Below are 15,095 nucleotides of genomic sequence, written 5' to 3' on the forward strand. Positions count from 1 at the left end.
ATAACATTAAATTGTCCTTAGAGCCTTTTATGTGGATTGAATCAAATACATAATGGAACTCTCTATTTAGGTCTTTAATTCTTTTAACTTTAAAATTAGACTATATGAGGATGTTGGAGGATGGTGAAAATTATATGCCAAGGCTTTAGTTCATGTGATATTACTGAACTGTGATAGAGGTTCTACTTTAAAAGGGCAGTTCTGCATGATATTTAGCTCAGAGTCTATGTTCCTACACTTTGCAAGTGATAGAATCACAACCAAATTAGTTCAGTGAACCCCCCAAAATAAGCAAATAATGAAGTTTATATTTCAAATATTCCAATTATAAGTACAGGGTTCATTTTGTTGTTTCTCTAGAGAAAATTCATTTTAAGGTACTGTGTGTGTGACGTGTGTGTGTGCGCATGTTTGTGTATGTATTCTACAATTTGTCTTATTTGGTCTGCCTTTGTCTCTATTCTCTCTCTAGCCTGGTTGCCTTGGTTACCATTACATACATGCTTGTATGTGAAGTTCCTCTTTGACGTACATTTATTTCTATGGAAACAATGACATCATTGGTATGGGTAGGTGCTTAGGAAAAGCAAAAAGAAGCAGCACTGAATATTGGTTTTTCTTTCAATTATAAAATATATCATGAAATAAATATTTTCAATTAGAGAACTATATTTTTGCTTTCATCTTGACTTGATCAAGAAGCTAGATTTTTGCTTGTTTATAGACTTGCTCGAGTAAAATGATTTAAAATGTTAAATATACTATTTCTCTCCTGATACATTATTTGGCATCATAAAACTCACCACAGATAGGTATAATAATAATAATTAACCTTAAAAGTCTCTCAAATAGTAAAAAGGCTATCTCAGTAACATTTGTTACCATCAAAAAATTGTGCAAGGAATTTTATATTCACATTAAGGCAACAGCAATGTATAGATGATGGATCAAGGGAAAAAAGGCCCTATTTGTAGTTATTATTTTTAAAATCTCTAGTTTCAAAAACACAGGGATGTAACAGGAAGCTGATAGTTATTAAGCCATGTTTTCTATGACATCAAATAAGTCAATGTATAATTGGTATTCCATTTTATTTGAAATCTTAAGAGGCTTTTTACATCTTTTTTTTTTTTAAAACGATTTTCCTCCCCTTTCTACTTCCACACTACTCCAATCTATTTTTTTTCTTTATAGATGATGTGGAAACCTGCCTATGATTTTCTGTATACCTGGAGTGCTCACTATGGAAATAACTACAGAGACGTGTTACAAGACCTTCAATCAGCCTTGGACAGAATGAAAAACCCTGTGACTAAACACTGGAGAGAATTAACTGGAGTTTTAATACTAGTAAATTCTTTGGAGGTTTTGAGAGTAACCGCATTCTCCACTTCTGAGGAAGTGTAGAAATAAAGGGTGTGTTTTTGATGGGAGGGAAAATGAGGTAATGGTGTGTGTGTGTGTGTGTCTGTGTGTGTGTATCTGTGTGTGTGTCTGTGTGTGTGTGTGTCTGTGTGTGTGTGTAAGAAAGAAAGAATCTCAGAAAAGCATTATATTAATTTTCTTCATCCTCAAAACCAATTTTTTTTTTCTGATGAAAGCGCAGCCTAACTGATAACCAAGATGGGTTTTATCCTTAAATATGTATTTTTGTGTATGTTTCAAATACAAGTATTAGGCTGCTTTGTTCTTAGAAAGGAAAGAAAAAAGAAAAGTGCCCTCTCTTTCTTTCAGTGTTATTTTAAATTTACTAAGTTAAAGCTGTTTGAATAATTACATCACACAGATATCTGGGTAAACTAGAGACTATCAACATGAACAAGGCAGTGTTCCCAGGAGGCAGCTAGAAAGAGGGGAAGCAAGCACACACCCTGTGGCCAGTCACGGCTGCCTGCTTTCCACACCTGACCTCTTCAGTTCATCAGTGGGGTTCGCCAGCATCACCCCCATTTTTCATGAAGAGAAACTCAGGAGTGGAGAGAACGTCTGAGGCTACATAGCCAGTACAAAGTAGGTTTTCTGCTTGAAAAACCTGTTTCTATTTCTTTTTAAAAAATCATACTGCATAACAGAATAGTAAAAACAAAATGCATGTTAAGACTTACAGGGAAACAGTTGCCGTTTCATTTTAAGTGAGCCTTGCTACTCTTTTTCATCATCTCTTGAAAGACTGACAGAAGGAAAATATGACTTATCAGAAATCTGTTGTCTGCATGCATGGACCTAGTGTTTTCATTAGCTTCCTTCAGCATCTTGGGACCTCTCTAATCCTGCCTAACTTGGGACTTTTTCTGCAGGATTATAATGTAAAATAGTTCTTTAGCTCTTGGAGATTTTTAATAATATGAGTTATTAAAAACCACCACCACCAGAAACTTGATTAACTTGGTTACACTGTTGAGTAGAGAGGTCTTAACCACCAAAAACACTGATATCTTTATGTTGGCATGCTCATGCAAATACGTGTGTGTGTGTGTGTACCACAGTGTTTTATAAAGCACAGCCTAACTGATTATATAGGACAAAAATTATATAGGACCCTGGGTCAGTATAAATGCTAATGGCTGGCAAAGTTCACAAAGAGATGTTTTGTGCTTACTCATCTGTTCAATCCTCTGGTTGCCTGCCAGTGTTTATGTGTGTAGTATTTGGACAGACATTCATTTATTGTCATTCAGTCAATAGATAGAGTATATGTGTCTGTTTTTTGGCAGGCATATAGATGCTTGAGGCTAATAATGGGGAAAAAACCAGCATGAACTCTGACTTTAGTAGTGCTAAGTAATAGATAATTTTAAAAAAATGACACCGTTAAATATAAAATGGCATGCATAATAACAGTTGCAATGGAGAGGTTGTGGTGCTACGAGATATAAACATAGAGATGCCATCATATGAAACTGGAAGTGGGGGTGGGTCACGGAAATTTGTTCTTGGAAAGAAATAATGAACCTGAAGGAAGAGTAGGCATTGTCCTGGTTTGGTGGTGTGTAAGCAGTGATCCTACAAAGCACTGAAGCTCTTAGATGGGTGGGAGCTGAATAGGTGCAGATAGCAGGGGTGAAGGAGTGAAAGGATAAAAGATTCAAGGATGAGATGAGGATGGCTATTAAGGCTGCTAGAATTTAGAAAGAAAACATACAGCCTCAAAGAAATGTGGATTTTGTTTTGGGAACCTGAATAAAAGATGTCCATTTGGCTAAAAAGTAAAAGCAGAATCTTTTTAGAGCTTTAAATATACCCACCCTGGGATATTTGGTATGCTGGAAATGGTAATTCAAACTGGGGTTTAAGAATAATCTTGGCGGGGCGCGATGGCTCACGCCTGAAATCCCAGCACTTGGGGAGGCTGAGGCGGGCGGATCATGAGGTCAGGAGATCGAGACCATCCTGGCTAACACAGTGAAACCCTGTCTCTATTAAAAATACAAAAAAATTAGCCAGGCATGGTGGCGGGCACCTGTAGTCCCAGCTACTTGGGAGGCTGAGGTAGGAGAATGGCGTGAACCCGGGAGGCGGAGCTTGCAGTGAGCCAAGATCGCGCCGCTGCACTCCAGCCTGGGTGACAGGCTGTCTCAAACAAAAAAAAAAAAAAAAAAAGGAATAATCTTTAGGGCTTTCAATATTTATATTTGATGATAAGGGAACACAGCCTGACCAAAGAATTATGTACACACATTCAAGGACAGAATTTATTTTAATTAAAAATAAATTATGAGAGAAGGAAAAAAAACAAGTTTTTACTTTCAGAGCACAGTCATTTTTAGTGGTGATTTTGCTTTCTTTAGAACATTCTTGGAATCTTATTAACATGTCAGCTAACCAGAGGATTTTGGGAAGGGATAGTGGGGATTAATAACTGGGTTTTTCCAGGCTCCAAGATCTGAGAAGACAGAGATCTTGTTAGCTGATTAGTGTAGTAAGATTAAATAAATAATTTCAGGTTTACATTGCATCATGTATTATGATTGCAATTGAGAGTAATAAGAGTTTAAAAAAATGAAAAACAAGATCTCTGTAATTTAAGGATGAAACAGTGGTTTAAATATTAATACACGCAAATATATTTTATAATCTTGTAACAAATCCTTTCAGGGGAAAAGTTTTTTTCTTTTTTCTGAGCCAGAGTCTGGCTCTGTTGCCCAGACTGGAGTGCAGTGTTTCAATTTTGACTCACTGCAACCTCCACCTCCTGGGTTCAAACAATCCTCCTGCCTCAGCCTCCCAAGTAGCTGGGATTACAGGCATGCACCACCATGTCCGGGTAATTTTTGTATTTTTAGTGGAGACAAGGTTTCACCATTTTGGCCAGACTGGTCTGGAACTCCTGACCTCAGGTCATCCACCTGCCTTGGCCTCCCAGAGTGCTAGGATTATAGGCATGAGCCACTGCTCCCAGCCTTCCAGAGGAATTTTAAGCCCATGTCCAAATATTCTGTTTGTATAAATATATTCTAATTTTTAAATAAATAGCTTCTACTTTTCTGAACTTTATATTTTTTCTTGCTATAATGGATTTTCATAATCAGAAAAGATTAAATTAATAATCATGAATTGCCTTTAATATTTGGCTGTAAGTCAATGAAATAATTAGGCACTTATATCCCATCTTTGACATCATTAAAAGCATCAAATCCCATTAATCTAAAACTTCTTTAAGCATTTTGAAAGCAGAAAATGCTTATATGGTTCTTTCAGTTCCTCAGGCTTTTTGTCTAATGATGCATGACTTAGGATAAGATTTTAATTCAGTGCCCAGCTTGAAACATAATAATTTTTCTGTATAAGCCACAGATCCTCTACTTCCTTTGTGTTAAAGCCATTATATGAAACAATTAAGTAGGAGTAGTCAATAGTGTGTCATTAACTGTTCATACTAATAAATGGATATAGCACATTTTCATGGCCTGTAATGTAGAACATACTATATAAAGTTTTCAGTTTGGGGATGACTAGGTTTCTGGAAGGAATAGAACGCTAAATCAATGGATGGCATTGGGCTGAGAAACATTGCTGCTACTAATCAGCCTTGAATGTGTAATGTGAACATACAAAAGAGAACACACATACACTCAAATTTGTACAATGCTGTAACTGGAAGTTGAAGGACTTGAATTTTTATATTGTGCTACTGTTATGTTTTCTGTAATTGTTTATATCTAAGGAATATTTGAGGTAATATAAAAGAAAAAGAGAATAATGAACAATGATGTCACTGGAGGCTTTTTACATTAAAATAGATCATTTTTCTTCTTATAGATAGGTAAGTCCCTCCTCCTTCTGTATGAACTTTTCTCCCACATGCTGCTGTATGGTTTAGTGAGAGTGAAGTTCTAAAGAACATCAATATGATTGGTGGGATAATCCAAAGACATTTTTTCAGAATAAAATGTCATGTCGAAGGTTTGTTTCTTGCATATGTATTTACTGGTCCACAGCACAAAATAAAGTGACCACATATACATAGGAAAGTTGAATTTGTACACATACAGCATCTGAAATGTATCTGATGTTCAGCATCAAGATTTCACTGAACATTGTAGAAATGTGTATCTTTTGCATGTATATTTCACATTGATTTTCTATTTATGTACATCTAGAAAGTTTTAAGCCTAATAGTTTTGTAATTTTGAATAATAGTGTCAGTTTATACGTGAGGGAGTAGAGACAGAGAGGTTAGCACTGGATAATGATTAGTAAGGCCAAAGGAGAAAATTTCATAGAAAGTGTTGTTGTAATAATGAATACAGCATGAAAGGCTTCCTCTACAAGACACTAGTCGAGGAGTTGAGAGCTGTGGTTTCTAATCTTTGTCCATTATTCCCTATGAGACTGTGGACCTGTCACTTGGCCTCTCTGGTCTTCAGTTTTCTCACCAGTAAAACAAGGAGCTTGAACCAAATGACCTCTAGTGTTCCCCTTGGGTTTAAATGTCTATAAATGTTCAATGACTAGAATGTATTGTGTTTTTCTTTATTCATTTTGCTTTGAGAAAACAGAATGTGATTTAAGAGTAATAATTTGAATACCAATTATCCACATTAAAATTATGTCCTCTATGTGTAAGGCACAGCACATTTAGCACACATACATAAGCACACTAAGCACTTTACAATAGCCTCATTTATTCTTTACATAATCATTTGAAATTGATTATGTAATACACACTGTTTTTGAATAATTGGTGACTTCCAGCTACTTAAACTACAGTATGGTGCTTGAGTACTGAGTTAGGAGGTCAGCATTTGTTTCACTAGGAGCTTCTCCAAGCACGCTGCCAAACATGCTCCAGTCTCATTGTCAAGGCCTTAGACCAGGCAATCACTACGGCAGTGGTTCTTCAACTTCAGCAGCAGCAAAACGATCCAGGGGTGCTTGGTGAAACAGACTGCTGGGCTCGACCACCAGAATTTCTCATTCAGAGGGTCTGGCCTATCACTTGCATTTCTAATTAGTTCCCAGGTGATGCAGATGTTTCCAGTCCAGGGACCCCAGTTTGAGAACCACTGTATTAAAATTTCCTTCATCTCTATAGAAACGGAAATATTTTTTATAAGTCCTCTAATTTGCTTTAAGATAAATGAGATTTCACATAATTCTATTGGAGAAATCGTTTTAAAAATTGTACTAAAGAACCAAAAATCACTTTATATTAAGGCTCTATTTATAGCAAGTGAACTTTTCATGAGTTATTAAAGGCCTACAAAAATAATTTTGATTGTAAAACTAATTAAAATCTCTGTGTTTCATTTAAAGCATAAACATATTTGAATAAAAATAGGTTAACAATAATTTGAGACATGTATTCAGTATAATTTTAAGATAATTTTACAAAATATATGTAATATTGCATTTGTTTCTGTAAAATATCTTTGGAAAAAGCCTTGTTTTCCCTAGTGTGTCATTTGTTGAATTTCTTGTTAAATGTGTTTTTTCCCATTGAAAAAAATGTTTTTAATCAATGTGATCAATACAGCTATCTATATGCCCTGCTTTCACTGTAGAATTAGAAAGTGTTAATAAGGTGATCGGATGGTCTTTCCAAGGATCATATTCCACATTTAAAGAGATGGCGACTGAGAAGAGGTGGCAAGCTGAACCACACCTCACTTTGAGATTAATGTAGCCCATTTTATCCTCTGCCATCATTTCCTTGTTAATTGTTTCTCTTTGGGTGATTGGAAGACTCTATGGCTTCATTTTTTCTGTTCTTAGAGATATCAAGACTCTGCCCTTTTGTGACTGGAAGTAGATTTTAAATGTCCCTAATGTTTACATGCTCACTTAAACTCAATATATGGAATGGACTGGGGCATTTAACTTGCTCATGAAAATATAGTGAGTCATTGAAAAATCAAACCTTTAGTTATGGTTAAGTTACTGTTTTTACCTAAACTGGTTCTACCAAACTCACTCTTTAAAGCAGAATCTGGAATTGGCAAGTCTGATGTAATGTTGACCTTACACTTATTAGGTTAAATGACCTAATAGAACCAGCTACTGCACCCCTTCTTAGTAGAGTAGAAAAACCCATTCTATGGGTTTACTCCCAGGAAATACATCCTCAATGCTCACTCAGGTGTTTTACATCAGGATGAAAAATCAAGAAAGGGGTGAAGGGGAGACAGGGAAGTGTTCGATTATGGTCTAATGAAAGAAGGCTGCCTATTCGTGACAATGGAAACTTTGTCTTCCTTTCTTTGTGTTGGATTTTTTTTTTTTTTTTTTAGGCAAGGTCTCCTTGTCTCACCCAGGCTGGAGCGCAGTGATGCAACGATTGCGTGACCTACATCCACCTTCCAAGAGTACCAATGCTCCTGCTCCACTGTGACCTTCTAAATCTTACATAGATTTCTCTGTGGTCAACTCTAATCAGCAACACTCAGAGACACTCAGTGAAGAAAGCCCTGGGAAACACTCTTTAGTTTAGCCCTGGGGAAATCACAAGGCCATGTCACCTTGAAACTGGAACATGAGGAGAGGTGAGGCTGGAGCTGCTGCAGCCATTTTGTTACCATAAAGGGAAAGCCCAGAGCTGCTGGGCAGCTTTGTGGAGCCCAGGGATGAAACTAATATAATCAAATGCCGATAGGGGAACTAACAAAACAAGAACAAAACACAAGTTTGATCACACTCTTCAAGCCTTGGATACTGGAATGCCTGAAACTGCCTCCTGGAGTTTTTAGTTGTGAGAGACAAATTCTTTGTGCCTAATCCAGTTTAAAATAGGTTTTCTGACACCAGCTCTCGAAAGACTGATAAGTGACAATTTTGATGTAGGGCTGCTGCGTTTGCTCTAGCTGAAGTTTCTTTGATATTTTACAAAACAATCTTAGATAGCATTAAATCCATCCAGGAGATAAGCAAACAACAGTTAATTTGTATCTTTTTATAGATCAGGTAGAGAAAGAAGGAAAGATACTGTGTTTTCCATTTGTAAAAAGACGAGGCCAAACACTGTGGCTCATGCCTGTATTCCTAGCATTTGGGAGGCCAAGGTAGGAGGATCGCTTGAGGCCAGAAGTTTGGGACCAGCCTGGGCAACAGCAAAACCCCATCTCTACAAAAAATACAATTAAAAAAAAAATAGTTGAGCACGGTGGTGCACATCCGTGGTCCTAGCTACTCAGGAAGCTGAGACGAGAGGATCACTTAGCCTCAGCACTATTTGCTGCATCAGGAAATCTTTCTCCCTCAAGTGCAATTCAAGAAGCTAGTTTTCTGAGTCCTTAGTATGAAACTGGCAATGGGCCTGCTTTTCTATAAACTTCTGCAATGAATCAAATGATAAGTAAATGGAACTTCACAGGCAATATCTGCTCTCTACATACCACTTTACGAATTGCTGATGACATGACAAAACCACCTACAACCCCATCAAGGCCACAGGGGCACCTGACCTAAGAGGACCAGAGGCAGACCTCCTGTGACTTCGATTACTCTCAAGCAGGACCTACAACGTACTAGATGCACTTCACCTACTGCTAGAAAGAAGCTGAGGGGAAGAGAGGGACAGAGAAGGAGTTCCCAGAATGCTTGATTGTGAAAATTGTAAGGTTAGAATCGAGTGTCATGACCCGCTGGTGAAAAACAACCATGGCAAATTCCTTCAAACATTTTCCGAATGAAACTGGGAAAGCAGGGTCCGAGCTCAGTGATATTTCACCTTTCTCAGCCATCTGACTTTTTACTGGAGATCTTTATCTCTTCTTTTGACTGAGTAATAACCCCAAAATGTTGCCCAAGGGAAGTAGAACAGCAACAGCAATCAAAGTGAATTACGATTCCAAGACGTCATCAAAAAATAGGGCAAAATGTGAAGGGATACCACCAACAATGGTGGTGTGTTAGTTCTTTTTTAAAATACCTAACAGCTTTATTAAGATATAATCAACATGTCATAGAATTAATCCTGTCTTTTTACTTTTAGGAGCCCATCATCATTTTTTCCTCAATATATAGTTCCTGTTTAATGTTTGTTCAACTATATTCATAATTTGCTGTGCATGGAGAAATGCTCTTTGGGATGAAATCGGATATTGTTAGGTTTTTCAAGGTTGAATGGAATGGTGTGGGTTGTGGCGAAACAAGAGATTAGTGATCAAGATTATTCATAAGAGGAAGATAAGTAAGTACTTGAAATTACGTTCCTAAAGCTATTTTCAAGAGATTTCACTGATAGTTTGGAAGAAAAAGGAAAATCGAATATCCTTTCACACTGTTAGAAAAGCTCTATCTTTCTTTCTATTTTGATTGCTGAGAAGTTACTGTATGCTTAGGGATAAGAGTCCAGGTTCCAGTGAAACAGGTGCAAACCCACTGCATGTAATTAATCCACCCACCCTGGGTTCCTGTCTCGAGCGAAGTTTTAAATCCATCTTTAATGAGGGCTCTGTTTTGACCACTTAGTATATTCTGTGTTTATCTAGTAAAAAACTGTGTTACTGTAGTCCCCCATTATCTGTGGTTTCACTTTCCGTGGGTTCAGTTACCTGTGACCATCCCCGTTCTGAAAATATTACATCACTACTCTTGTACGTTAGGGCCAATATTAAGTAAAAAAATGTTACTTGAACACAAGCACAAGGAAACCATGACAGTCAATCTGATAACCAAGATAGGTACTAAGTGATGACAGAAAAGGAAAGAGTGAGATTTCATCACACTACTCAGGATGCCATGCAATTTTAAAATTTATGAATTGTTTATTTCTGGAATTTTCCATTTACATCACAATGCCTACCTCATCCGCCTCACTTCATCTCATCATGTAGGCATTGTATCATCTCACATAGTCACAAGAAGGGTGAGTACAATGCAATAAGATTTTTTGAGAGAAAGATCATGTTCACATAACTTTTTTTTACGGTATATTGTTATATTTGTTTGATTTTATTATTGTTAATTTCTTACTGAACCTAATTTATAAATTAAGCTTTGTCATAGGAATATATGTGTAGGAAAAATTTACACAGGGTTTGGCACCATCAGTGGTTTCAGGCATCAACCTTGGGTCTTGGAATGTATCCCCTGCAGATAAGGGGGATACTGAGTGGCTTAGAAAACAGAAATGTATTTTCTTACAATCCTGGAGGCTAGAAATAAAATCAAGGTTTTGGCAGGGTTGGATTTTTCTGAGGGCCATAGGGAAGAATATATTTCTGGCCTCTCTCTTTAGTTTAAAGATGGCCATCTTCTCCCTATATCTTTACATGCTCTTCCTTTTATGAGTGTGACAATATGTCATGTCCTTTTCTCTTTAGGACACCAGTCATACTGGATTAGGGCCACCTAGTAACCTCATTTAAGTTACCTCTTGAAAGACACTACCTCTAAATATGGTTACATTCTTAGGTACCAGGGGTTAGCACTTGAACATAAATTTGAGGGAGGGTACAATTCAGCCCATAACAAAAATTATTTGGTCAGGTTTTTTTTTGTTACTAAAATCAACTACTTTGTTCAAATGCATCTTAAACAATCCTGCAATGAGCCTTTTAAAATTTCTGCCCCCTTATTTCTCTATCACCAGAAAATCCTCAATGCCTGAGAAATGGGGGGCATTCCAAAGCCACGGATTGATCTGAAATACAGAAGGATGATAGACCTACACAGCTGGAACTGCCATTGTTCTTTTAACTCAGGCATGATAAAGAGTCAAACTCTGCTTATGGGAACTAATGGTAAACAACATTGGTGTAGGTAATACAAGTTCCAGTCCAGCCTGGGCAACATAACAAGACTTCATTGCTAGAAACAATAACAAACAAAACAAATAAATAAAAAATAAACTTATTTAATACTCCTAACCTACAGAACATCATAGCTTAGCCTAGCCTACCTTAAAAGTGCTCAAAACACTTATATTAGCCTACAGTTGAGCAAAATCATCTAACACAAAGCCTATTTTATAATAAAGTGTTGAATAGCTCAGGTAATTTATTGAATACTATACTGAAGGTGAAAAACAGAATGGTTGTATGGGTACTCAAAGTTTGGCTTCTAATGAATGAGTATTGCTTTCACACCACTGTAAAGTCAAAAAAATCATTAAGTCGCACTTGTAAATAAATTGAGGATTGTCTGTTCATACTTGTAGATAATTTCCCTTGGGTTTTCATTGTTGCCAGTATAGGATTTAAGTGCTGCAGAAAAGGAATACTCTTTTTTCTGGTGGGGAACTGTGAAGACAGTCTAAGAACAGATTGTCACTCCTTTGATTTTGTTGTTGTTGTTGTTCTTGTTGTTCTTATTGATGAACACTGGGATGGCTGGGAAGCAAATGTCTCTTATAGAACAAACAAAAACAAGGGGAGGTTTGGATCACCCAGAGAGCACACTGAGCCAAGCATCTGGGAAATTTGTCTTGAAGGGTGTGGTGGGTAAGAAAAAAGACAGAATGTGCTGAACTCCTGAGGAGACCTGGTAGATTATCCTAAGCAGGGATTTGAGAGAACAGGCTAAAAAAATCTCTAACTGAGAACTGCAATTTGAGAGAGAAGGCTAAAAAGTTTTTCTCAATTGCCATTTTTTACAGAATTCTTTCAGTGCACTTATGGTAAACAGCCTTTCCTGGTTTGTCCAAGACTGAGGGCTTTCCTGAGATGTGGGATTTTCAGTGCTAAAACCAGGGAAGGTTCAGGCAAACCAAGACAATTGGCCACCATAAGTACAAAACACTGAAGTCCCTGTTAAAAGTAAAAGTGGCAACCGGGAAAGATAACACCCTGTCATTATCAGGCTCTTTGTGCCGCAGCTTAAATAATCACCATATTAAACCTATGGTAAGGAAGGGACATAAGATATTTTTATAGATGAAGGGAATCGTGGAAAGTTCCCAGAATGGGCAAGACTTAAAGAAAGTACCAGATGCCAAAATTGACAGGGAGAGATACTAAGGACAAACAGCTAAGGACCAGACCTAATGCAGCTCACGCCACTCTGATGTGGATAATTCCTGCAAGGGTATCTTTAAGTTCCTTACCCAATTACCAGTTTCTCTGACTACAAAACATTGTACTTCATTCCCTCAAAAAATAAATACAGCAGTGAAAACAATCTGTAACCTTACATAAACCTAACAGCTAGTTTATGGGAAGGACAAAGTGTTTCTTTTAATTTATGGAAACTAGTATTAGGCTTGTTTATCTGCACAATAAATTTAAAACATAGAGATAGCTTTAACTTGCAAGAGGGAGAGGAAGAAAGAAAGCTAAATGTTTAACTTTTCCATCTTTGCAAAGGGTCTTTGGAAATCCTCCTCCAGATTCCCCAGAGCATGACAGTGACTTCACATGGATACAGATTTTGCAGTTATCAACCAACCCATCAATTAGCATTTATGGAGCATTAATTGGTGTTCAACCCAGGTACCATAAGTGTGAGCATGATCCAAATAAATTAAATGAGAATTGATTGTTTTAATTACGGCAATCCAGTCAATGGCAGGCTCTTCTTTCTCTGCTTTTATTTTCCTTCTCTTCCTCTTTCCCCTTACCTTTCTCTTTCTCATTCTCTTTTTCCTCTTTCTCATTGGCAAAAAAAAATAAAAATAAAAAAAATAAATCAGAGAGATAGACCTATTATTCTTAGAACAATAGATGAAGTTACAACTTCTGAGAAAACAATGTTAGTTGTATATCTATTCTTAGCAAAGCACTATGCTCGGCACAAGACATGACTGCAGAAAGTCTTTCAATTTTTAAGGCCATTTTCAATCACATGGAGGAGCTAGACAAATATTTATACACATGGCATAAAATATCATTGGTCAACAGTTATTGAATTTACATGTAGAGAGGCCTTGAATCAATGCTGTCTGTATTCAAGGATTTCCAAAACATATTAAACATGAAATGTAGTGAGATCTGTGTTCATCGTTACAATTCAGTCCTGTTGCTTCCTTTGTAGTTTTGTGGCACAGTAACAGACATGCTTGTGTTAACTGCAAATTGCTTTTCTTTTGTATCTACCTTAGCTAGATTAAAACCTGATTTGACAGTTAATTTCAAATATTGCACATAGTAAAAACAGAAGACTTGAAAATTTATTCTTTCTGGACTACCTGCTTCTTAAGTTCCATTTTCCTGTGTCCTGGGATTGCAGAGTAAGCACAATCAACAAGCTTTCCTGTCTTCTCAGCCTTATTTGTATATTGATAGTTTCTGTATTATTTAGGAGCAAAAACACCTTCAAATGGAAAGTTTCTAAAATCCTAAGCAAGGTTTCTTATTAAATATTACAGTGACAACTACATTAATGCACTCCTTGATTCCTTGAGGGCAAAGGACACTTGGAACACAACATTTAAAGCTCTGGGTAAATTCAGGAATCTATCAGTTAGCCCTGACTCGACAGAATTAGCTCAAGTTTACAGGCAGGGCTCTTAACATTAATAAAGGAGATTGTATTTCCAAAACATTCCAGTGTTTAAAAAAATCTTAGAAAAACTACAACCCTGACTAAACAGTGCTCATGTAGAAATAATTCTATCACTGAGTACTTCACACAAGAAAAGACCTTGAGAGAGGTCCAATTATAATTAACTGTGAAGACTTGACTTGCTCTTATTTTCAGAAAAACCGAAATAAACATTTTGTTGATTGGGAATATACAAAATGAGTATTTTCTAGATATCAGATAAAGTGATTGTCATGAATTCTTGGGGCATGGAGGGTCAATATAGCTCCCTAAAACATCCTAACCAATAAAACTATAGACTATGAAAACATATCTGTGAAAGGATTATCTAAAGTTACATATTGTATAGGATTAGATAAAATGGCCCAATCAGTCTGCATATTGCAGCAATTTTTCAATAGAAATCTGTAATAGGACAGATTTTTGTTGTTTTTGTCTATTTTCATGAGCAATTGTATTTTCCACATAAACATACTTTTCATTGTTAGAAGTGCTTTATTGAAACAGCTTAATAGAATACCTACTTTGAAATCTTGTTATCATTCCTATGTTTTTCTTTTGGCAGTAATGATGGATTGAATTTATCTATTTATGCTTCTTTTCTGGAGGCCTCTGGATTAATACTATGATTTTCTAGATGACTGGATAATCTCACTGGTGAAGCAATTTGTGTGATTATCAATCACATTCATACTTAGGTATAACTTTCAGAACCAATTGGCCCAGAAAATATTTAGTAACTCATTGGAAGTCCCATGCATAAATCAGGAAATCTTAGAATTAAACCCAGCTGATGGTTATCCACATTTTATTTTTATGGACTACATTTCGTAAAACTTGCCACCCAGAAAGGGCATTCCATTTTTGAACAATTCTCCTTTTATGAAGGTCTGCCTGTACTTGAGCCCAAATCTGACTTTTGTACCTTATTCATTCGTTTATTCATCATTTATTAAATCCTGAGTGCCTAATCTGTACCACAAATGCTGAAGATAAAGTGATACAACACATTCCCTGTTCTCATGGATTTTGCTGTCAGTGGGAGGAAACTATTTCACTAATGCCCTTCTACATGTACTTCCTTCAGACATTTGGAGACAACAATCATTCCCTCAAGATTTTAAAACATTTCTTCACTAGGCTGCACACCCTAAGTCCCCTCGTTTCAAATAAAG

At 36.6% G+C, this 15,095-nt stretch overlaps 1 protein-coding gene and 1 long non-coding RNA gene across 2 annotated transcripts in view; both read left to right on the forward strand.

Moving 5' to 3' along the window:
• The window catches only part of MACC1 (MET transcriptional regulator MACC1), a 29,410-nt gene extending 27,982 nt beyond the window's left edge, over positions 1 to 1,428 (forward strand). The window contains exon 4 of the mRNA XM_032753445.2: positions 1,195 to 1,428. Coding sequence (XP_032609336.1) covers positions 1,195 to 1,407 — 213 coding nt within the window. The 3' untranslated portion in view covers positions 1,408 to 1,428. The remainder of the gene's footprint in view (positions 1 to 1,194) is intronic.
• A 472-nt stretch (positions 1,429 to 1,900) lies between these two features.
• LOC116813266 (uncharacterized) overlaps positions 1,901 to 15,095 on the forward strand; it is a 246,379-nt gene continuing 233,184 nt past the window's right edge. The window contains exon 1 of the long non-coding RNA XR_004370937.1: positions 1,901 to 2,010. This is a non-coding gene — a long non-coding RNA (uncharacterized LOC116813266). The remainder of the gene's footprint in view (positions 2,011 to 15,095) is intronic.

This window comes from Hylobates moloch, unplaced genomic scaffold (genome assembly GCF_009828535.3).
Source record: "Hylobates moloch isolate HMO894 unplaced genomic scaffold, HMol_V3 SCAFFOLD_1, whole genome shotgun sequence".
Lineage (NCBI taxonomy): Eukaryota > Metazoa > Chordata > Mammalia > Primates > Hylobatidae > Hylobates > Hylobates moloch.